Source organism: Molossus molossus, unplaced genomic scaffold, assembly GCF_014108415.1.
Source record: "Molossus molossus isolate mMolMol1 unplaced genomic scaffold, mMolMol1.p scaffold_m16_p_3, whole genome shotgun sequence".
NCBI lineage: Eukaryota > Metazoa > Chordata > Mammalia > Chiroptera > Molossidae > Molossus > Molossus molossus.
The window spans coordinates 71,413,306-71,436,648 of NW_023425366.1; the positions used below are offsets into that span (position 1 = coordinate 71,413,306).

At 34.0% G+C, this 23,343-nt stretch overlaps 1 protein-coding gene across 9 annotated transcripts in view; it reads right to left on the minus strand.

The window, feature by feature from the left end:
- ST8SIA4 (ST8 alpha-N-acetyl-neuraminide alpha-2,8-sialyltransferase 4) overlaps positions 1-23,343 on the minus strand; it is a 119,620-nt gene that overhangs the window by 65,682 nt on the left and 30,595 nt on the right. For all 9 annotated transcript variants that reach the window (XR_004961825.1, XR_004961824.1, XM_036280968.1 and 6 more), the window contains one exon: positions 10,422-10,715. Coding sequence is in view for 7 of the 9 variants with exons in the window: in XM_036280968.1 (XP_036136861.1) it covers positions 10,422-10,715 (294 nt within the window). In the remaining 2 variants the exon portion in view is untranslated. The remainder of the gene's footprint in view (positions 1-10,421; positions 10,716-23,343) is intronic.

A 23,343-nucleotide genomic window follows, 5' to 3' on the forward strand; every position in this document is an offset into this window, starting at 1 on the left:
TCTCAATCAATGACTTCTTTCCTACATGAAAAGTCTAGTGGGCAAACCCCGAGTCTTTTGCTTTATTTTCTTCTAATATATTATCTTCAGTTGGCATTTCAAATATCTATAGCCGTGATTTTGAAATTGTAACCGGAGGCTATGATCATCTGATCAACCATATTGGAAGCTAGAGTTAGCTGACTGACTATAATCAATCATATGAAAACACCTAATCTAAACTATTGCCTTCAAGCTAAACCAGAGCTAAATTACTCTAAGGAGAAAAGAAATTGTAAATTTTTAAAGATTTATGGGACACTTGATTCAATAACCTTCCTCAGCAAACTCAATATCTAGTCATACTCACTTCTCAAAAATTCATTATAATATAGTTGCTTTTTATTTTAAATTCACATTTAATTATTTTAGTGTTTATAAGAAATCTCTGAATGTAGTCATTGCCCAGTCACTTGGACTTGTTAGAATAAGTTTATGCAGATTCATTCAATACATATCTTGCATATTGATCAGTGTTCCTCTTTTTTTTCTGAAAGGTCAGAGAAACAAGGGAATTTCTAAGGTTATTTATGTATTTTCTACTACATCTCATTACATGACTGGGGCTTAAGGGCAGAAAGACAATAAAACAACAAAAAGCATGTAACAAATATAACATTTAAAAAATAATGCATGAATTTTTCCTGTAGCTCTTAAATGTAGCAGTATAAACCTTTATTCTGAACATTAAATTTCAGTCTTGGACCTTAAAATCATATAGATATGTGTATGATTTTGAAAGATAATATTCAAGATAGTATTGAAGAGATCACACTAAGTTATTAAATTATAAAACTATGAAACTATGGCAACTTTCTCAGGTGGCCAGGATGAATGTTCCCAAATGTCACACTTCATTATTATGATCTATTTACCTTTTAATCAGGAGTTAATCTTATATCTTCATTCTAACAACACCTTAAGCAGGTAAAATTTAGTAAGCATTGATTTCATGATTTTGTGGATACTGGGCACAAGTTGGTTCTTAATATGTACCAGTTGATTAATTAATACAGTGCTGAGGAGATAAGCTACCCAGGTTCTATCATCGTTCTTTAAGGTTCAAATCTTCCATATTGGTTCGCTTTCCCTCTGTTTCAGCATAAGCTAAAGGGAATATAATTTCCAGTGGCAGCCAGACTGATTAAAATTTGTTTTTCCTCCTGTTCTACTTGCTATCCTGTTTCTTTGATTGCTCTAAAGAAGTAAACCTAAACCAAAGTTCAACACAATTTAGTCCTTTTTCATGACTCCATTCTCTACCTCTCTGCCCCTGTGCCTCAACCCTCACCATAATGAGTATAGGGCTTTCATGATTTTAAAGTAAAGAGATAAATAAATAATTTTTGCTCCCATAAAATTCACAATATAGCCCTGGCCAGTTTGGCTCAGCGGTTAGAGCGTCGGCCTGCGGTCCTGAGAAGACCCGGGTTCGGTTCCCGCTAAGGGCACGTACTTCGGTTGCAGTTTGTCCCCGGCCCTGATCGGTCGTGCGGGTGGCAGCCACTCGATGTGTCCCTTTCACATCGATGTTTCTCTCTCTCTCTCTGTTCCTCTCTCTCCCTCCCACTCTACCTGAACAAAAAAATGGGAAAATGTCCTCAGGTGAGGATAAAAAAAAAAATATATATATATATAAAAATTCACGATATAAGGAGAAAACAAAATTAACAATAATTATATGTTCTGATGAATGTTCTATTAAAGACATGTATTCCTTGTGAACCTTGTAAAGAGAATACAAAGAAAAGATGCCCATATCTATCAGAGAAAGGACAAGAGTGAGGAATTTTTCCCCATGGAACTTATCTTTCAACTGACACTTGAAGAAGGAGAGAAAAATGCACACCAATGAGAAAAATCAGGATATGTCAGTGCCCCTGAATGCCGTGAATGCTCCCCCCCTCCTCAAAGGATATTCTAGATATTTGCAGAGGCTTTTAGTCTCAATGAGAGAGAACCACCAGGGGAAAGCGTGTCGGCCAATGGCAGCCTGTTTCCCACAATTTCCTGTTTGAGCCATACCCCTGTGAATGACTTCTCAGATATAAGCCCTTGATTTCTACATTCCAGGATGAAATATGAATGATGGGAGCTTCTAGGAAATAATATTGTAACACAAGAGTGAAAAGATTAAGATATCAGGAAATGGGGCAATGCCAGAGGGTGAATATCAGGGTCCCCAGTAAGGGACGAAATACTCCAACATGAAAATATCATGAGGCTTAAAACACCTATAATGGATGCAGTGTATAATTACTCAAAACTATTTAAGAAGGATACATGTTTCATAAATAAATATTACAGCTGTGTTGCTCATCAGTCAAAATAGAAACCACACAAAAATGTGTTTGACATAAGACTAAATTTAGAACAAATAAACCATTTTCAGAACGCATTTGGAGTGAATGTATCCACTTTCATAGATTTTTTAAAAAATCACTTTTACTTATGTGACCTGGAGTAGATTCAATATTGTGCAACAATTCATTTAAACAACAGCAATGAACTTAAATTTCCTGAAGTCTGCGAATGTTCTATTTCAGCCTACACTTTTACTGGGTGCTCTGTTTGGAGCCTGGTCTGATTCAAATTCTTGTGTAAGCATCTGCCATTCACATGAATACAGCCTGCAGAAGATCACCCTAATTTTATATAACCTTTTTTGTATACTCATTTAAAACTGACAAATTTTCACATCTGAAAAATAAGTGCAGTAACTAAAGTCTGAGAAATAGTATTTTTGTGTTAACCTTAAAACGAGAAGAAAAAGTTGATGCTGGAAGATGTGTGAAAATGCAATCTGTTTATTTGCTAAGAGCCACATAAAAACCATACTTTAGGAACTAATGTATGCTTCTTTGAATAGATATACTAGACCAATGAAATATTTTCCAACAGAGCAACAACTACATAAATAAGAGGTAAGACAGAAATGTCACTTGATACGGCTTCTGTAAGGCTTGTTATTTCTGCCTACATTCAAATCAACAAGTTAGAAATTATGACCTTGTTCATTAATTATGAATCAGCTAGTTTACTGGCTGCATGTCACAAGAAAACATCAATGATTCAGCAAAAACCTGTAAAATGTAGGAGGGTATATTAAGTGATTTACATGTTCAATGTAAAAACATGTTTTAAAGAGAATAAAAACATTTCTTCACACTCTGCAGTATATCTCTGTCGACTCTAATTTGAGAAACACTGCTGTAGGTCATGAGGGGTATATCAAGCATTTCAAATAAAAATTCTCAATTTAAAGCAAATTTAAAGCAGTCATATGGTCAATTTATCTCACACTTGCACACTTTTTATAGTCATTAAATTATCCTTTAAATTGAAAACACCTGGAATATTTATCAAATATGAGGAGAGAGCATATGTATTCTCCACTAAAAGATAAAGAACAAAACTCACAAGTAGAACTTGTATCAAATTTTTAAAATTTATATTAACTCAATTTATTTTTTCTTAAAAATCATTTTGTTGAAGATATTAGTTTATAAAATTGTTGAATCACTTTAGAATTCCTATAAAAGTGACATCACAGAACATATTTACTTTTACCAATCTCAATAATCACCAGTGAATTTTCAATCTAGTGTTTATCTTGGTTAATACAAAATATAAGCCTCTTAATTTAATTAGAGTTAGTTATATGAACACTGATATTAAAACAAATAATAATTAGAATGTAGTGACAAAATAGGACACATACATTATTTTTGTTGCAGTAGAATTAAAATAACAAAACTAATGGATCATATACATAATAAAATCATTTTCTTTTTTTACTTCTGGCTTAAATAGTTTAAAAATAATTCAAAATAATTGCCAAGGGTCAAAGGATTTAAATATGGATGTTTGAATATTTTTTTCCAGGTCTGATTGTAAACAAATCTAAAGTTTAAATCAATTAAGGTCTTAAAAATAAATATCTGAGTAGAGAGAAGAACACTATAATAAGAATAGAGGAATGGAAATGAGAACTATTTTGTCCTTATTTTGTAAGAGTACATATGACCCTAATCTACAACTAAGATATTATTTATATTCAGTTATATAGAACATAATTTTAAAATATGCTCATTTATCTATCTCCTGGGAGAATTCTTAAGAAATTATCGATGACAGTTGGTAGCAGAACTGAGGATCTACTTTTTATTTATTTATTTTTAATATTTTTTCTTTATTGATTTTAGAGAGAGAGAAGGAGAGAAAGAGAGAAATATTGATGAGAGAGAACATTGACTGGCTGTCTCCAGCATGCCACCCACTGGGGATCAGGCCCACAACCTGGGCATGTGACCTGACTGGGAATTGAACTAGTGACCCCTTGGTGCATGGGTTGATGCTCAACCATTGAGCCACACCAGCCAGGCAGGATCTGCTTTTTAAATAATTCATTTTTTATTTTAGTTTTTGATTTTTGAGGTTTTTTATTTTTCTTGCTACCATGTTAAAAATAGGAAGTTAAGTATAACCATCCCAGTAAAAAAATAAATAAATAAAGAGTACTTAGTTATTATGAATCAAATTATAATAATTATAAAAATAGGATTTTTTTGCCTAATACTTGATATTTTATAAAAATATTTTGAATGCTTTATATAATAACTTAAAATTATATATTAAATTACATAATTTGGTTAGATGTTTTTTTCAGTAGGATTTAGGTTGTACATTGATAATATAAATGCATAAAGAAAAAACTTGATTTTTATATACTATAGTAATATTTTTCATTTCAATAAGTCATTTTGTAGTTTCAAAATCACTTCTTCACTCAAAATCTTATGAGAATTATTTCATTCTTTACAAGAAATATTATAAAATAATACTAAAATAAGTAGACATGTAGGACTACTGAAGAATACCAATGAGAAGCTTGCAGTCCCAAACCACTTGAATGCATTTAAATTTGTAATTATATTTTTTATTTGTCCCTATTAAATTACCCTGTCTTTATTTTGTAAGATTGTTTTAAAATTAAAATCTAGCTCTATTTTTTTCTCCTGTTCATTTACTATGGCTTGAGAAGAATGGCCATATATTAAAACATAATATAAGAATCTCTTTGAGTTTTTAGATTGATAGTTATATTTTTAGAGCTTTTCAAAAAAATCCTAAAAAATGAATGAATGTTTAAATTAGTAAGCCATCATAATTTTCAGAGAGGAAAATGTTTAAATAATAAAGCTTGACAAAATAAAAATTACCAAAATGATCCTTGCTGTGTTCAAAAAATTTGCTTTCCAAATTGTTTAAACTTTCTACTTTGTAATTGCAGGACTTGGAAAAGCCTTCACCTTTTAACATGGTAATTATGTGCACCCTAAAATGCATGTATGGTGTGCTTTAAAACTTTCATGAGAGACAACAAATTCCAATGATTAACAGAGGATCTGAAACTCTCCAAACTATTTTACTGAGTTGTATTAACCACATGGTTTCAGAGAGATGTAAAACAGATACATCGAGAACAGGTCTTTGGGAACTTTTGTTATTATGTGACTTGTTTCACCACTTCTTCATTTTCTTTGTGTGTTATAGGTTATAAAGTACCCATATTATGTCAAAATGCTACATCACATGTATTTGTGTATTAATTTTATTAATTTCATAAGTGACATTACCTTTCACACACACCATGGGAACAAATTTCCAAAGTATTTGAAAGGTGAAAAGCATCTCTACAGCTTCTTGTTATACCCTGGGCCACAGCTTAGAACTCAATCACTTGACATTTCAGGGGGGAACGTCTAGATAGACATATGACCAGGAAAGTAGCAAGAAAAGTTGTTTCTGGAGAATTCAAGATAAGTCTTGTCAAAAACACCTAAACTGTCATCAAAAGCATAGCATTATCACCAGTGATCAGATGTTTGGTCCTGCTGCTCTTTGAAACAAAATGCTTAGGAATTAGTGAAGTCGTTTCTGTTTATAATGATTATGGTATAAAAGTGGACAAAATCATTAAAGGAGAGTGTTGATGAACTAATTATTCAAAGCTGTGTACTTCTTATGTTTAATATATATGTAAAAAGCCCATATGAATTCATTGTTGTTAATAATACATAAATCTACCCGGATTCTAATTAATCAAAAGTGTCCTATTTGAACAATGCCTCTTATTTTGTGTTTTTCTATTGGTAGCAAAATGAGAAATATAAACCAGAATTTAAGGAACAAAAGTACTAATTCCAAAGATTATATGGAAAGGAAAAAGACCCACAATTATCAACACAGTATTGATAGATAAGAAAAAGTCAGCAGACCCTACATAACTTCAAACATTACTATAAAGCTAGCTAGAGTAATCAGGACTATCAGGTGTTAGTGAAGAATAGACAAACAGTTCAACAGAACAGATAAAAATCACAGAAACAGACCCACATTTAAATATAGTCAATTAATGTTTGATAAAGAAGCAAAGGTAACACAATGAAGCGAAGATAGTCCTTTCAACAAATCGTGCTGGAACTACAGGGCACCCACGTACAAAAAAATATGTTTACACACAGATCTTATACCTTTCATAAAAATGAACTCAAAATAAACCACAGATATAAATGTAAAATGCAAAAGTATAAGCCTCTTAGAAGATAACATAGAAGAAAATCTAAACAACTTTGTGTTTGATGATGATTTTTTAGATATAACACCAAAGGATGTGGTCCGTGAAAGAAATAATTGATAATCTTGACTTCATTAAAAATAATAAATTAATATTCTGCAAAAGACAATGGCAAGAGAATGAGAAGACAAGCCACAGACTGGGGAAAAATATTTGCAAAAGATATATCTGATAAAGAACAGTTATCCAAAATATATAGAACACTTAAAACCCAACAATAAGAAAACTAACAACCTGGTTAAAAAATGGACCAAAGACCTCAAAGGAAATCTCATTAAAAAAAGATACAGATGAAAATAAAGTGCAGTAAAAGATGCTCCATATCATATATCATCAGAAAAATGCAAATTAAAATAACTACAAAATAGCACTATGTACCTATTAGAATGGCCAAAATTCTACTACTAGATACACAAAATCCTGGTGCGGATGTAGAGCTACAGGAATTCACATTCATTACTGGTGGGAATGTAAAATGGTACAGCCACTTTGGAAGACAGTTTGGAAATTTCTTACAAAACTACTTGCCATTTACCCAAAGGATTTGAAAACTATGTCTGTCCAAAAACTCGCACACACGTTTACTGAAGCTTTATTCATAATGGCCCAAACTAGGAATCAACAGATGGATGAATATATAAATTGGCACATCCGGATAATGGAATACTATTCAGCACTAAATAGAAATGAGCAATCAAGCCATGAAAAGCCATGGAGGAATTTTTAAAGCATATTTTAAGTAAAAGAAATCAATATATAGCCCTGGCCGGTTTTCTCAGTGGTTAGAGCATCGGCCTGTGGTCCAGAGAGATGCAGGTTCAGTTCCCGCTAAGAGCACGTACCTCGGTTGCAGTTTGTCCCCGGCCCTGGTTGGGTGGTGCGGGTGGCAACCACTGGATATGTCCCTTTCACGTCGATGTTTCTCTCTCTCTCTTCCTTTCTCCCCCCACATTCTATCTGAACAAAAAAATGGGAAAATGTCCTCCGGTGAGGATAAAAAAAAAAAAAGAAGTCAATATAAAAAGGCCACATAATGTATGATTCCAACTATATGGCATCCTAGGGAAGGCTGAACTATGAAGACCGTAATAAAATCAGTGCTTGCCTGTGTCACTGGAGAGGGAGGGATGAATAGGCTGAGCAGAGAGGATATTTAGGGTGACATGTCATTGTACGTCTGCCAAAGCTCACAAAATGTGCAAACTAGGAGTGAAGTGCAGTGCATTCCACAGACTTTGGGTGATAGTAACGTACCAACGTAAGTTCATCAATTATAACAAGTGTATGACTCTGAAAGATGTTGATAATGGGGGAAGATATGCATGTTTGGGTGAGGGGCACAGGGTATACGGGAAATCTCTGTACCTTCCTCTCAATTTTGGCTGTGAACCTAACACTGCTATAAAAATAGTATATTAAAAAAGTACTAATTCAGAGTAATGCATTTTCGAATTAGTTTCCTGTGCTCAGGAAGTACTTTAAAACATTTGTTCTTGAATCTTAATAAGCTGTAACTGGTGCATATGTACGTGTCAGAGTGTGTGCATGTAAGAGAGAACAGAGTGATATCTTTAAGTTTTCCTCAGAATCAAATGCTACTTAACATTGACATCTCAAAAAATAGGATGTATTCTTAGCATAATGCATTATAAAGTTACTTTGTGTTAAGAACCCATTATTTTAAAAGAACACATTATTTTTTCAAATTGTGATTAACAGGAATCTTTGTAACTTAAAAAATACTTTTCTTCCAAACTCCCATATTGGTCTTACTTTGTTGGAACTTTGTGTCAAACATCAAGAAAATCAATGTTGAATAAACATGATCTAATTATAAAATGAAATTTAATTGTGCACATAATAATACAATCTACGAAACTGTCTCTATCTCAACAAGAAAATTGTAAATCTTTGAGGAGTATATCTCAATAGCAAAACAAAATAAAAACACTAGCTCAGTCACAATTATAGCACATGAAGCAAACTATTTTTAACTCTGGACTTGTTAACCAGTTTCCTTATGACGTCTAGCCACTGTATTCAGCTGGTCCCCTGAACTTGCTTTCCTTTCCGGGTCCACTGATTCTGCCCTAAGTTTTCATTATCTCATGAGTAAATGAGTCCAAAAGCCTAAGTGGTCTTCATTCCTCCAGCACCTCTTCTTGCCAGCGAGAGTCTGCAGTAATAAGATTTATTCTCCTAAATGCATACAGCTAACTGTGCTTAATGCAGGATAAAATCGATTCTCTTCCCAACCAGATCACAAGTAATTTTTCCAGCTTTGTATTACAATGTCCCACAATATTCCACAAGTGTACTGTGTAATCATTTCCTGCCTCAGTTTGCTCTAATGATGCCATAGCATTTCTTTGTTTGGCTGTCTTTTTCTCTCTTCCGACAATTGTCATTCTATTGTTAAGATCTAGTTCAAGCCCTGGCTAGTTTGGCTCAGCTGTTAGAGCGTCGCCCCATGGACCAAAGAGTCATGGGTTCGAGTCCAGTCAAGGGCACGTACCTCCATTGCAGTTCGGTCCCTGGCCCTGGTCGAGGTCTTGCAGGAGGCAACCAATTGGTGGGTCTCGCTCACCTCAATAAATGGAAAAATATCCTCAGGTGAGAATTAGAAAAAAAAAGAAAAAGATAAAAAAATATCTAGTTTAAATGTTAAACTTTTTTTTTTTTTATCCTCATCCAAGGACATTTTTCCTTTTTTTTTTTTGTTCAGATAGAGTGGGAGGGAGAGAGAGGAAGAGAAAGAGAGAAACATTGATGCGGGGACAAACTGCAACTGAGCTACGTGCCCTTAAGGGGAACCGAACCCGAGTCTCTCTGGACCACAGGCCGGCGCTCTAACTGCTGAGCCAAACCGGCCAGGGCTAAATGTTTAACTCTTAAAGCTTCTTTGATAATCTGAGGGACAAAGTCTACACTCGACAACATACCCCCTTATCATTTGTTTATGCCCTAGCCAGCGGTGCATGCCTCTGTGTCCACCATAAAGCCCATGCATTCCTTTCAAGCCGTGGAGAGGTCTGTTCTTTTTCGTTTTTATACCTACAGCAACTGACACTCGGTAGATATTTAACAAATACACATTATTGCTTATCTTTGTGTTATATATCTCACAAACACACAAATATATGACTGAATTTGGCCCTTTGGTCATTTGCCACTTTTAAACAAGCATCTATTTCTTAGGTTATTCTTCCTCATTTGAGTTAATAAAAGGAAAATGTTGACTTAGTTCATAAAACCTGGCACCTGTAACTTTTTTGGGGGAAACATTACGGAATATTATCTCAGCCAGCCTTCTCTATATCCAGTCGGCCTCTTCACTTCAGATGAGTCTTAATTGCTCCTTAAATACATTTAACATTTATGCTTCCACAATATCGCCCACTAGTCACTTAACATTTCTATTGTTTCCTTACCCCAAATTCATCAATTCTACCATAAATTCTCACTACTCTTTAATATGGGAAAGTATAAAACTCAGTTGTTTGTTCATGCACAGACATACGTAAGTGCTACATTCAAATATTTGCCTTTTTAAGAAAAAGAAGGAGCTAAAAGATTATAGCATATACACAAAATTCAAGTTGGCGAATAGCGTTGCCATTATAAAACAATAGAAACATATATCCATTGGAAGAGTTTATCGAGGCTCCTTTCTGTCTAGGGAAAATGTTTAGTTATGTGTTCCATTGTGCCAAGGACAGACTGGTCCTTTCCAGACACTTACCCTCTGACAGCGTGAATAAGTCTCAATGATGGATAGGCAGTTCGCACTTTCAGTTTATTCTTAAGGATTAATGCATTAACCCACTCCACGTGCTTCTCTCCTCCTTTGACCATGAAAGCAGGGATCCAGAGGACACTGTCATTCAGCATGGAAAGTCTATGCACAAATTTTTCTCTGTCACTCTCATTCCGAAAGCCTCCAAATGCTCTTTGTACAACTGATGGATTCATGGTAATAAAATCTGATTTAGTTCCCACATCTGCAGCAAACTCCACCACAGGGGCTAGGTTACACCTGAAGAGGAAAATATTAATGGACAAATGAGAAATAAATATGAAACAGTCACTCTTAAAATGGTGTGCATGAAAAGAAGAATGAGAAATGAGCATAGTTATTTTAACCAGGTGGGAGAAAAAATAATCTAGTAAAATTAGATTTTCAATAAATCACCACGTATCAGGATTACTGTTTTCAATAAAGATGTGCACTCCTAACGTAGGGCTCAAATTGTCATTTATATTAATTCGACCTGTTGTCTAAGAATACTCTTTGCTGCTATCAGCATAAAATCACATGGTATGAATTCCTAACAAGTAAATTTATGATGGTAAATTTGGCTGTTACCATACAGGAGGGAATCTCAACCACACACTGTCCTATAAGTAAGTCAAACACATTAGACCTGATATTCCAGTGTTCACCACTTGTCAGCTTACGTCATTTCAACAACTTTACAAACACAAATAAGTGACGATGACTTTTCTGCACCCTGAGGTTAAGGAAAAACTACCATTCCTTATAGCATTCTTCATAAATATATTTATAATTGCCTTCTAGGGGATGAAATGGGAAATAAGAGTAAGAAAAATGGAGTTGTCACACTTACTATGTCTTTTTGAGTTGTTAAATAATGCAGAAAGGCGCTCACTATAGGGTCAAATATCTTTTTGTTCCTTTGAGGACAACCTCAACATGCTCGTTTTCCTTGCAAACAGGCCACATACTCTCCGCGGGAGAGGGACAGAATAGGTTGCCCTGTCCTCACAGCTGAAGTTCTAGGACCTCGCAAAGTGCCTGTGCCTGATTCTCTTCTTGTAAGTTGATTTTATTCTTGCATTTGGTCTTTGGTCTTCTACTAATTCGTGATGCTTTTTTTTTATTCTGTCACACAAATCTTTCAATACTTAAAAAATAGTCTTTTCTTTCAAAATATTTTAACTTGTTTAAAAAATACATTTTAATTAGTTGGTGAAAATTAGATTTTTAACAAACAAGATTTTGCTAATTTGGAAAAAAAAATTGAATCTATTCAATGCACATCTTCATAAAAACACACACAAAATTTCTTCTTCTCTTCTTCTTTCCTTATATCAGCCTTTCAGGGGAAGGGGAAATAAACTAATTTCCTCTTTCTGCATTTCACAGATTCGACTGCATTATGAAAGTTTCTCACATTTCTCTTCCTTATACATTTTGTCATATTCATTCAATTCTCAAAAAAGATAAATTTAATTAAAAAGTAAAGTGTATGCTCTGCTATTAAAAATACTGGCTTATATATCCTTTCTTATCTCTCTTAATTAATACATGTTATTACTTCTTAGATCACTGAAAACATTTAGCTACCACAAAAAATAACTTTCCTCTTACACAACTAAGCAAAGTCTATGTTATCTAGGATGAGCTACTGAAATAAAACAAATAAAACTTAACACAATATATCCTTTAGAAATAATATTTTCAAGTTATGCATACTAGATTATATCCACTATACTATATGAGAAATTTTTGTCTCTGCCCATGATAGGTGCACTATTTGATATTAGATATTATTCATTCCCACCACAGTCAGAATATATGAGTGGGACTGCCCAGGAAAAGAAGAGCTACACGTGAACAGAAGCCAAAGCAAGCATCTTACAGTGGAACTTGTGGAAGACTGAGGGCATGATAATTTTTGAAGTCCTAAAATGCACTCCACACTGGCTTTAAAAATAGTCTAAAATTCTATCCAAGCAGATTAGAAGATGAATTGTGGGAAAACGTATAGTGCACATCTTTATCACAGACACTTCTACTTCCTTAGATAAAAAATAGTCAACACTTGTTAATATTAGATACCATGTTCCTGTCAGGAGAAGTAGCTTCAGAAATATCTTTCTTTTCAAGAATTCCTCAGCAATACTTTTCAGAGGATACCCACTATAGAAAAACCATATCTATACTTCATTTTCTCTATACTCGTAAAAATGTTCTGAGCCAACCCAGTTAAAGTGAACAAATATAACATTCAACTAAATGATCTTTTCAGAAAAAAACAAACAAACAAAAAAACCCACCTAATTACTTTATGCTTTCAATGCTTTTTTCTTATCAGATATTTAAAGCTACTCCACCTCCAAGTTTGCTAACACCCATTCTTTTAGCATTGATTCAGCATGTTTTTGAAACATGTGTCATTTAAAAGCTAAAAAAACCTTCATCAATAAAGTTGGGTATTGAAAAACAGGTACTTTCCACCTTGGGAGCAAAAGGAAACTAATAGAAAAACAGTTCTGGAGAATAAGATTGATCTAGGAGACACACTAACATATGTGATGTGATGCAATCAACAAATGTTAAATGACTGTGATGCTAAGTAAAGGGAACCAGGAGATCAAAGAGTAATCTACATGAGCTTTACTGTAAAGTTTTTATGACCTGAGCATAGCCCAAACAGGCTTTGGAAGGGATGGACACAGCATGACAGAAAGACATGTGGACAAATATAATTGATGCTGGCTCCACGAGCCCAGCTGATTCATGTTCCTTGGAGTGACTATGTCTAATTTTTCATTGGAAGGAAAGATTAACGTCATGCCCACATGTGGCCAATAAATTCACTACTGTGTGGTTGAGTCAGATATTTAGTCATATAATTAGCTGAACGCCACATAATCAGGGCAAGCATTAAGTGAGCCAAAATAACCAACCAGCTGTGTTGCACTCCAGCAATTCAGTAGACTTGTTGTGAACCTCATAATGATACTAGTAGCACTACTGCTGATTGAGCAAGATTATGAATAGATTTCCAATCACACATACTTAATCTTCCTTTCTCTAAATCTTCTTAGAAATCACAATATTCAAAAGTAGCCTCGATGTGTAGCAAGCATTTATGAAGTAACACATTATTTTAGATGTTATTCTTAATCCCATAAAGCTGAAGAGTGGACAATTTTTAAATGATGGATTTTGTGAGTCGAAATTACTAAGTGCATAAGAATATTTAATATACTTAAGCTCTATTTCTTTAGCAAATTGATTTTTTTTACTGTCCAACTAGTTTTGACATAATAAAACCCCGAAGATATATACACAGAATTAGGCATGTTGGCCAAATCCCTGTTTACTTTGAGCAGCCCAATTTTCAATTTATTTGTGTTTATTTTCCATCATTACTGAAAAACCTGACGAAATGTAGCTAGGTCCTCTTGTTCTCTAGATTGCCGAAATTTCTTCTGTGATACCACACTAGATGTGGTTGCCTTTTAACCTAACTTTTATGCAGAACTGAAGGTACTTTTGTTTATATCAAGGCTATATAATTTTTTAAAATTAATTTTAACATTCATTCATTAATTTTTAAGGAAAGAAATGCTTATTTCATGTATAACACCTCAAGATCACAGAATTACCTAGGAAGACATATCTCTCAGACGTGTCAATATTCCCTTCATTTCCCTTATATTATAGTTCAGCAGTCTAAGCAACTAAGAGCTCCCTCTCTCAACTGCTCAGCTGTTCTTTTAAAAGTTCACGTAGAAAAGACTACACCATATGTTCAGAACTCTTTTTTTCTGCTATCTTATTATTTTATAATAATTTTTACGATATAATCTGATAAAAATATAATCTTTTCATTTATTATTAGTAATAGTAATATCAATAAGATAATGCTCATTTATTTAATCATCCCATGGTGCATCGCATACATTTGTGCTACCAACAGGACTAATCGTCCACAATACTGAAGTAAAACAGCGTGTACTGTGATATAGGAGGTTGTTAATTACTTCTTTACACATATAACATAGATTAAGTATGAAAACTGAGTGTATCACAGAATAAATTCTATTCTTTCTCACTATTAGTTTATGTTCAGACAAGTTCCAAACATGTAATTAGCATCCTTTATCTCATTTGGCTAATCTCACTGTGTGTTTCTCAGTACTAGCATTGAAATCCCTTAGCCCAAGCCATTGTCACCAACGGGACCACATTTGTCAATCAACCATGAAAAGGGAGCTAGTTTCTTCTCTTTTCTGCCCCCTAGAAGAAGTGTACGGTTTCTATCTACTCTCATCTTGCTTTTGACCTTGAAGAGCCAGGAGAACAAATCATCTCTGATACCTGGGTGCAGCAGATCAATGTTCCTCTTACTCTCTCAAAATTGCGAGGGGAAACTAAAACATGCAATCTAGAAGTTTTTCTGACTTTCTTGAAGTGAGGGTAGTAGGCCTCAAATAGACTTGAAACCAATAATTGTGGCAATACTTTGAGGTAAGGAGTAGTATTATCTCCAATTTAAAGATGAGGAACTGAGGTCAAAGTGGTTAATATGCCCGCCCTGGCTGGTTCTGCTCAGCAGGAGCACATCGGCCAGTGGACCAATGAGTTGCAGGTTTGATTCTGGTCAAGAGCACATACCTAGGTTGCAGTCCGTCCCCAGCCCTAGTCGGGGTCGTGTGGGAGGCAACCAGTCAATGTGTCTCTTTCGCATCGATGTTTCTCTCCCTCTCCCTCTCACTGTATCTGAAGATAAAAAGAAAAATATCCTCAGGTGAAGATAAAAAAGAAAAAAAAACAAAAAACAATATGCACAAGGCCATAGAGCATATAAAAGAAAAGCACAGCTACTTTAGAATGATTCCAGGACAGAAGTCCTAATTAACATTATTTACACATATGATTTCCTTCAGAGTCAGAGGAAATGTGTATGTTCATCATTCGCCCCACCTTCCTGGAGGAGAGAGATTACTTTACCATTTAGTCTCAGATTATAGACTTAGACTCCCAGGACTTAAACATCTTATATAAAGCAACTCAGCCATAACACTTCCCAAATCCTGAGCAGTTATTAAACAAAGGGCTTTAAGTATATTGAATATAAAAATGATATTCATACTTCAGATTTTTTGAGGGAAAAAATGTTCAAAATGCTTGTAAAAGGATTAACTATCTAATTGATGAATTTTTCAAATGTGAAACATAGGATTAACAGTTGATTTATACGTGATATATCATTTTGTAGTAAACAGAGTGTAAATAGACATGAGAGCCCTGGCCGGTGTGGTTTAGTTGGCTGAGTGTCCATACCCTGTCAGGGCACAGGTCCAGGCTGTGTGCTCAATCCCCTGTGTGGGGCATGCAGGAGGCAGCAGATCAATGTTTCTCTTTCTCTCTTCCTCTCCCTCTCTCTCTAAAAATCAATAAAAACATATTTTAAAAAAAAGAAATAGAAATGAAATATCATGTTGATGAATTGCATTTTCAGTAGGTGGATGAACACAAAAATACACACATCACATTTTATGCTTGCGGGTAAAATAACAGGAAGATCCTAAACTTGATAGAAATAAATGCTAATGACACATATCATGAAAATAACTGACTAAAAAGAGGAGGAAATTTTTGACAAATCCAGATTTGTTTACATTACTGGCAAGGTTGGGAAGAATAGTGTCATATTATTTCTAGGGAAATCACAGAATGAAAAAAAAATCAAGCTCATTCTAAAAGACAAATACTGAGAAATATGTTAGACTAAAACTGAAATGGTGTCATTGGGTACATTTGCTACAACTGCATACATATTATTTAATAATGTAGTTTTGTGGGAAGCTGAAGGGGAAGGTATGCCAAGAAATTAATATGGTATGTTTAATCAAATGAAATCTTATATATGTGCCTAATAATATCCAACTTTGGCTTAGTTTAAGGAATAAGGGTTATTTAGATTAGTTTCTGCCCTCAACCATCTTTTATTAGTAGCTATATGGGCATCGGTGTTCACATTCCAATCTGTGTGACCTCAGACAAGTTATATAACCTCCCAGAAATCCAACTTTTTCTATAATTGAAACTATTAATACTAATTAGAATGCTATTGGGGGGAAAAATGGAACACAATATTTAAATATCCTCTCAGAATTGCTTGATTAGAGTTGGTAATAAATATTAGCTAATGTTCATCTTTTTAAAATACTCTTTCCTTTTACAACCTATTATGAGAGCCCAAAGAAATGTATGCAGGCAATTTAAAGAGCACGTCAAATAAAAAAAATTTACTGAGCAACAGTGTAGAAAAAAGATTTATTTATAGGCCATTTAATAAATTATTTTGTCTGGAATTTAGGCACTCCTGAAACTAATTGGGGTACACTAATGGTTGATTACATAACATCTTGACTATTAGAGCAAATCTGACATCATAGGCAATGTGAAGACTTTAGAAGCTCATAGACCTGACCAAGTGTACTTAAGAAGAATGACTTGGTGTGGTGAACACACAATATAGTGTCCAGATGATGTGTTGTGGAATTGCGCAACTAAAAATTGTATAATTTTGTTGACAAGTGTCACCCCAATAAATTTTTTAAAAAGAATATGACATAAGTGTACAAGAGAATTAGGCTCAGCAAATAGAACTTTGAAATAGTTTATATATAAGGTAGTGATGGACTTTTTTATGACATTAAGAAGAAGAAGAACTAGGTTTCACAGAGCAGTTATTATGTGTCAGAAAATTTTATTTCCTTTGCATGTAATATTATATGAACTCTCATAGTAATCCCATGAGACAGAAACTGAGTGCTGTAAATTGCACAATTGTAGCTTGTGTGTAGTAGAGGCGGGTTTTAAACTCTTTAATATTGTGCACCAGTTAATCCCTGTGAACGAAAAGGGAAGAGGTAGGCCACAGAATAAATTTAGAGGATTCAGTCACAATTTCGGTGGCATTTGAATGTGATATAGCTGTGGCTTTTATCATCTCATTGATTGCATTGATCTGCGTGTCTGGTCTGAAAGACTAGTTGGCTAAAATGGAGGTTTCAGCCTTCCTCACTCTCCTGTAATCTCTCATGAACGCAAATCAAACTCTATAGCAAAATTATTAGACTACATTCTCTGCCCTATAAGAAGGAAATTGTCCTAGTTGAGAATAAGAAGTAAAGTCTATTCATTAAGTTTAATTTAGAAATAAATATATTTTTATTTTTATTATCTTTTCTCTGTTTTTGAAGATTTAGTTTCTTATAAAAAATGTTTGTCCATTATGAAAAACTACATATGAACAAGCTGTATTGCCGAGAGGACAATTATTCTTTAGCATTGGAACTCAGATCTTAAAATGATGAGAGGATACTTGAAATTATCTCAAAATATTAAGAGAGTACTGGAGGGCTATTAGCAATTTAAATGAATTTAAATATGATATAAAATACAAACATCTCCTCTGATATAAAGCAATGGATTAAAAGTAAGGCCTTAAAGGGCAGAGTTATTCCAAGACTTCCACTAAAGTTAAAAATTAGACTCCAGCCCTGGCTGGTTTGGCTCAGCAGTTGGCACATCAGCCGCAAGACCAATGAGTCACGGTTTCGATTTGGTCAAGGGCAGCTACCTCTGTTGGCGTTCATTCCTGGCTCTGGTTGGTTCATGCGGGAGGCAACCAATCGATGTGTCTCTCTCACATCAATGTTTCTTTCTCTCTCTCTCTCACGCTATCAGATGATAAATGAAAAAAATATCCTCCAGTGAGGATTAAAAAAAAATTTAGACTCCATAGGCCTCTGCCTTAGACGATTATGAGATTATGATGAACTCTAGCATATGAAAAGGCAAGAGTTGGGGAAATCTGGGAAGGTGGTTATAACAAGTTTTCCACTCTGAGTCCACATTTTTAATCTTTTTCTTGGCGTCCTCTTAATTTTGAGTGGTGTGACTACTTATAAGTCATCACCTATTTTTTAAGAAAAAATAAAAAAATAGAGAAGGGTAAAGGGAATAACAGGAGAAGTAAAGAAAAAAAATAAGACATGGGAAGGATAATTTGCAAATATATTTTTCTCAATTGAAAACAAGGTCTCACAGCCCAGCCAGTGTGGCTCAGTGGTTGAGCGTCAAACTATGCACCAAGAGGTCATCAGCTCAATTCTCCATCAGGGCACATGCCCAGGTTGTCGGCCAAAACCCCAGTGGAGGGCATGCAGGAGGCAGCCAATCGATATTCTCTCTCATTGATGTTTCTATCTCTCCCTCTCCCTTCCTCTCTCTCTAAAAAAATCAATAAAAGAAAAAAATATTTAAATAAATAAAAACAAATAAGGTCTCTCAGCCACTGGCTGTCAGGGCATAGTTGTGTGCACTAAACAATTTTTAAGGTAAGAGCTTGAACTTCTGTTTCCTATCTGGGGCTTGACAATATATTTATACAATTTCATAAACTTCATGAGCATTGTAAAAAACTTACTACTATACTACATAAATTATCAAAGTATTAAAAATGACCTATTCATTTTACCATTTATTATAATTAAGAACTTGCATGATTGTTTTATTTTTCACAAAAGTGAATTATGACCTATTACAAATGTCATGTTCCTTGAAATTGCATATAGAATGAATACTAAACATATCTTCTTAATCCTTCCTTTATAATGAAATAAGTAGGATCATTTACATTTTTCTGAAAGGGTGTAAAGGGAAATTTCTGATAGCTATTGAGAAATTTCTTGTTCATTGTCTTGGTAAAAATCCATGATCGGAATATTTAAGACAAGAGCATAGGAAACCAAGTAGAATTTTTAGAATGTATTTTTTAGGCTCTCGTCATAATCAGGGAACTGGACTTACTCCAGTGATCAGTGGTTTCTGAGCAGTTCCCACTGTTTTACAGAGGGAAGAATTGATTCAGCATGGGTTTATGTTCTTAAAAATTGTTGTGCATTAAAAAGAGGAAAACAGAATTCCAGCAATATAATGGCTGATGCTTTCATCACCCATGACAGAAAACTAAGGCAGAGAAACCATAACTTTCTCTCTTTGCTATTTATAGTGTTACTAAACTATGTACAACGGGGTCATTACTCTGTCTGCAGGAAACATATCTGAGTTTTCTAATTTTTCGTGATTAGCCATCACAGTCCTCATAGTACCATTGCTTTGACATTTAATTTTTTTGTTTGTCAAATTATAAATATGCTTTTTTTATTTTTTACATTTTTAAAAGTACAATGTAAGGTTGAGAAATGATTTCTAACTTAGTACATATAATTTATTCTACACGTGGTCCTGGAAAGATAGAGGGTATAATGCCCAGAAGATTTAGGCATTCCGATACCAATCAAGCATTCAGAAAATTATCATATCATGAGTGGATAAAAATAAATGTTTTATTTTCTAATATTATAAGGTAGGCTAAGGCAACTTCACATTCATTACATCATATTTATTCTAAGTGGACCTTCTCATGCTCTCTTTTAGTAGAAAGTCACAGTTTGGACGTGGCTGAAAGGTTTTGATCTCTATAATTCTTTAATCTTCCATATCAGATTTATTACAGAGCCCTGAAAATTCTTCTCAGAAAACTTCTCTTGAATATATTCTCTATTCCTATTGATATTTTTTCAGCTTAGGCATCACCATGTTTCTTTGAACTATCATTACAATCATTTCTTAATTAGTTATTTTTCAAACTATTAGTTAGACCCATTGGTTGATCATTAATTAAATTTGGGGTCATTAATCAGCAACTTTTAACAAATAATAAAAAATAGAATGAATTATAATGAAAAAGTACAGGTATTCTTGCACATCATCTTACTATGCATCTTTATTAAACAATATTGAGGAATATCATTCTACTCAGTTCTTCAACACAAGGACTTCAGCATTATCATTCTCTGTGTCAAGAATTGTATCATCTTATTAAAGTGTACATTTGATCATGTTAGTATCCTATCCAAAAATCTTCGGTGATATTTGTCAGGGGCTTCATAATTTATCCCTACCCTTACTTTCCAGAATTTTCTGTCTACAACACACATTGCTTATGTTAGATGTGAATGGCATCAGACAACTCCACATACTTTTCTGGATCCCTTTACTTAAGATGATGTATTTGTCTGACCTGACCTCTCTCATCAACACACTCTGGCCTCTTATCTGGGAAGAGTCACAACTGTTGTTAAAATGCAATGATTTCTTGGTCAGAACCTATTGCTTCCATGTCAGTGTTTCGAAATTTTAACTTATATCTTTACTCTACTATGTATTAAATTCTGTCATATTTAGTTGCTTGTAGAGAGTTGACATCTTTCATGAAGTTAGTAGAAGTTACTATAATAATAATGGGAGTGTCTATGTGTGTTCTGTGTATGTGAGATGAGAGTTACAGTGGCATTGGATCTCTTGGTCTTCCAGGAGCGCTGCTGTTGCTCTAAACCAGGCCTGAAAACACACAAACCCTTGGACCAGAGATTAACATAACTCTGAAAATGGGTAATTTTGCTTATATATTTCCCCATTTAAAGGGGGCAGCCTCTCATGGGACAGTGATGATAAATGCCAAACAATGACAACAACAAAATCTACCACCTGGACTGGGCCCCCAGGCTGTTGGTTTGTGAGTTCTACACCAAATTTTCTGGTTCCCTTAAATCTTTATGTTTAAGTGTTAGTTCTGTCCAACATATTAAAGATAATCCATTAAAAAGTTGATAGAGTATGTGTTTTGGAGGCAACCTAAGGAAAACAAATATGTATTAAGCTGAAAACTGCATTTTAACCACAGTGATTACAATGTTTAATTCTCAGAAGCTATGCTAACTAAAATAGACCAAATTTTATTTTTTTTAAATCATCCTTTCAAGTTCAAATTATTTAAACTTAAACAAGAAATATATACTATTTCACTGATGTACCTATTTTAAGTGACTATTGTTTTCTAAAAAGAGCCATCATCATCCAAAAAAATTAGAAAACTAGAGAAGTTCTAAAGGCTGACTTTTAAAAACATCTTGATTTTTTTAAAACATTCAAGAGTCAAGATTTTCCCATAAGAAAAGATGGTAGATAAGGATGGTAAGTAGCAATATAAATTGAAAAAGAAAAAAAAAAAAGCATTTAACATTCTTCCAATTGTTAGGGTCTCTCCCCCCTCCCATTTTTTTTTTATTAAAGTATAATAGTTTCAGTTTGTGATTTGTAAAAATGAAACTCCCAGTTCTAGCTGAATCCAGATAGTGTTCTGCTTTTTGTTGCACATCCCATGAAATATTAAGATGTGTTTAAAAGTTTATTGTACGTTATAATTGTCCAAGAGTTAGATATTAAAGAATACCTTAGACAAATAAAGAATAGATCACAAATATATTTAATATAAAAGGCACAAAATTAAGCTTCCCAAATATTAATAATTTTCTTAAATTACATATAGAAGGTCATGCCTGGAGAATTTAAAAAGTTAAAGTGAAGGGCAGAGCATTTTAACAAGCTGGGTAGGATTATTAATGATCTCAATCATCGAGGCTACAGTGCACACAAGCACATCCACACAATGCCTTGGTGAGATGACGTGCACACGGAAATATCCATGAAAATGTGACATCCTTCAAAAGGAAGTTATCTTTCCTCTTCCAAAAGGAACAGCCTTAAAATTTAGATTCTTTCATTTTATAATTAATTTTTTCTATCTCCCTGGTGGAAATATTTTGTGTCTAGCTTTATTATTACTGTTATCGTACTATTTTGATATTTCTCTCTGCATGTCTGTCTCCTCCATCAGACTGAAAACTCCAAGAAGAATAGACCTCATAATTTATCTTTATATCCCTAAACTCTCCTGAGGTCCTTCAGAATTTGGTATCTAGTGGCTGCTTGATAATTGTTTGTTGAAGAAATACATGTTAAATAATGCAACAATAGATTAATGAAACTACTGCTTCCATTTTTAAACTTCAAAATGTTTTTAAAAATTTTTAATAATCATATTTAGGAATCTTATGTTTATTGTCAAAGGTCAAACAAGTACTCAAAAATTAATTATGGGATTCTAATTTTGAACATCTTTTCTAAACAATTTATGAATCACAGTGGAAATATCACTCCAGTTCTTTATATGATCACCATGCTTTTGACTGGAGACTGTGCTGTTCAGTCCACTCATTTGTATAATTCACTAACCATTATAAGAGCTAACAGTTGCTACCTACCTATGCCTGATACTACACATGCCTAGCTTATTCAAATATAAAGAACAGCTATATAATTAAATATCAGTAATAATATTTTATAAATGCGGGGGGAGCTTCAATTTACAAATCTTCAGAGTTGAGAGTTGAACCTAATTTTGAATCTGAAACCATATAAATCCAAAAGGTATTACACAATATTGCAGATTCAAATGATTTTGATTATCCAATAAACGTATTCTCTCTCTCCTCCTCCCCCCACACACATGCACACACACACCATAAACACACATAAACAAGACACTTGACACTAATGAGAGAATACTCAAAACTACAGGCTACAAAACTCTTATGTTGAATTTTTATGTTTGCTAAAAAACATATTTCATGCTTAATACCACTCAGGTACTGTTAGAGTCGAAACATGAGCCCAATTCTCCTAACTCCTAGTACTTCACCCTACTCATTTATACTCCAGATTACAAACTGAACTGCCAGGCAAAGTAGACAGACTCATGGATAAAGAGCAGCAAACAGCTCTGGAGTGGGGGTGGGGGTGGGGGTGGTAGGATTGAGTAAAAAGAAAAGAGAGAACTCATGGACATGGACAACTGTATGGTGATTGAGGAGGTGGGGGAAGGTGTTGGTAGAGGTGACAGAGATCATAGAAGGGATAAATGGTGATG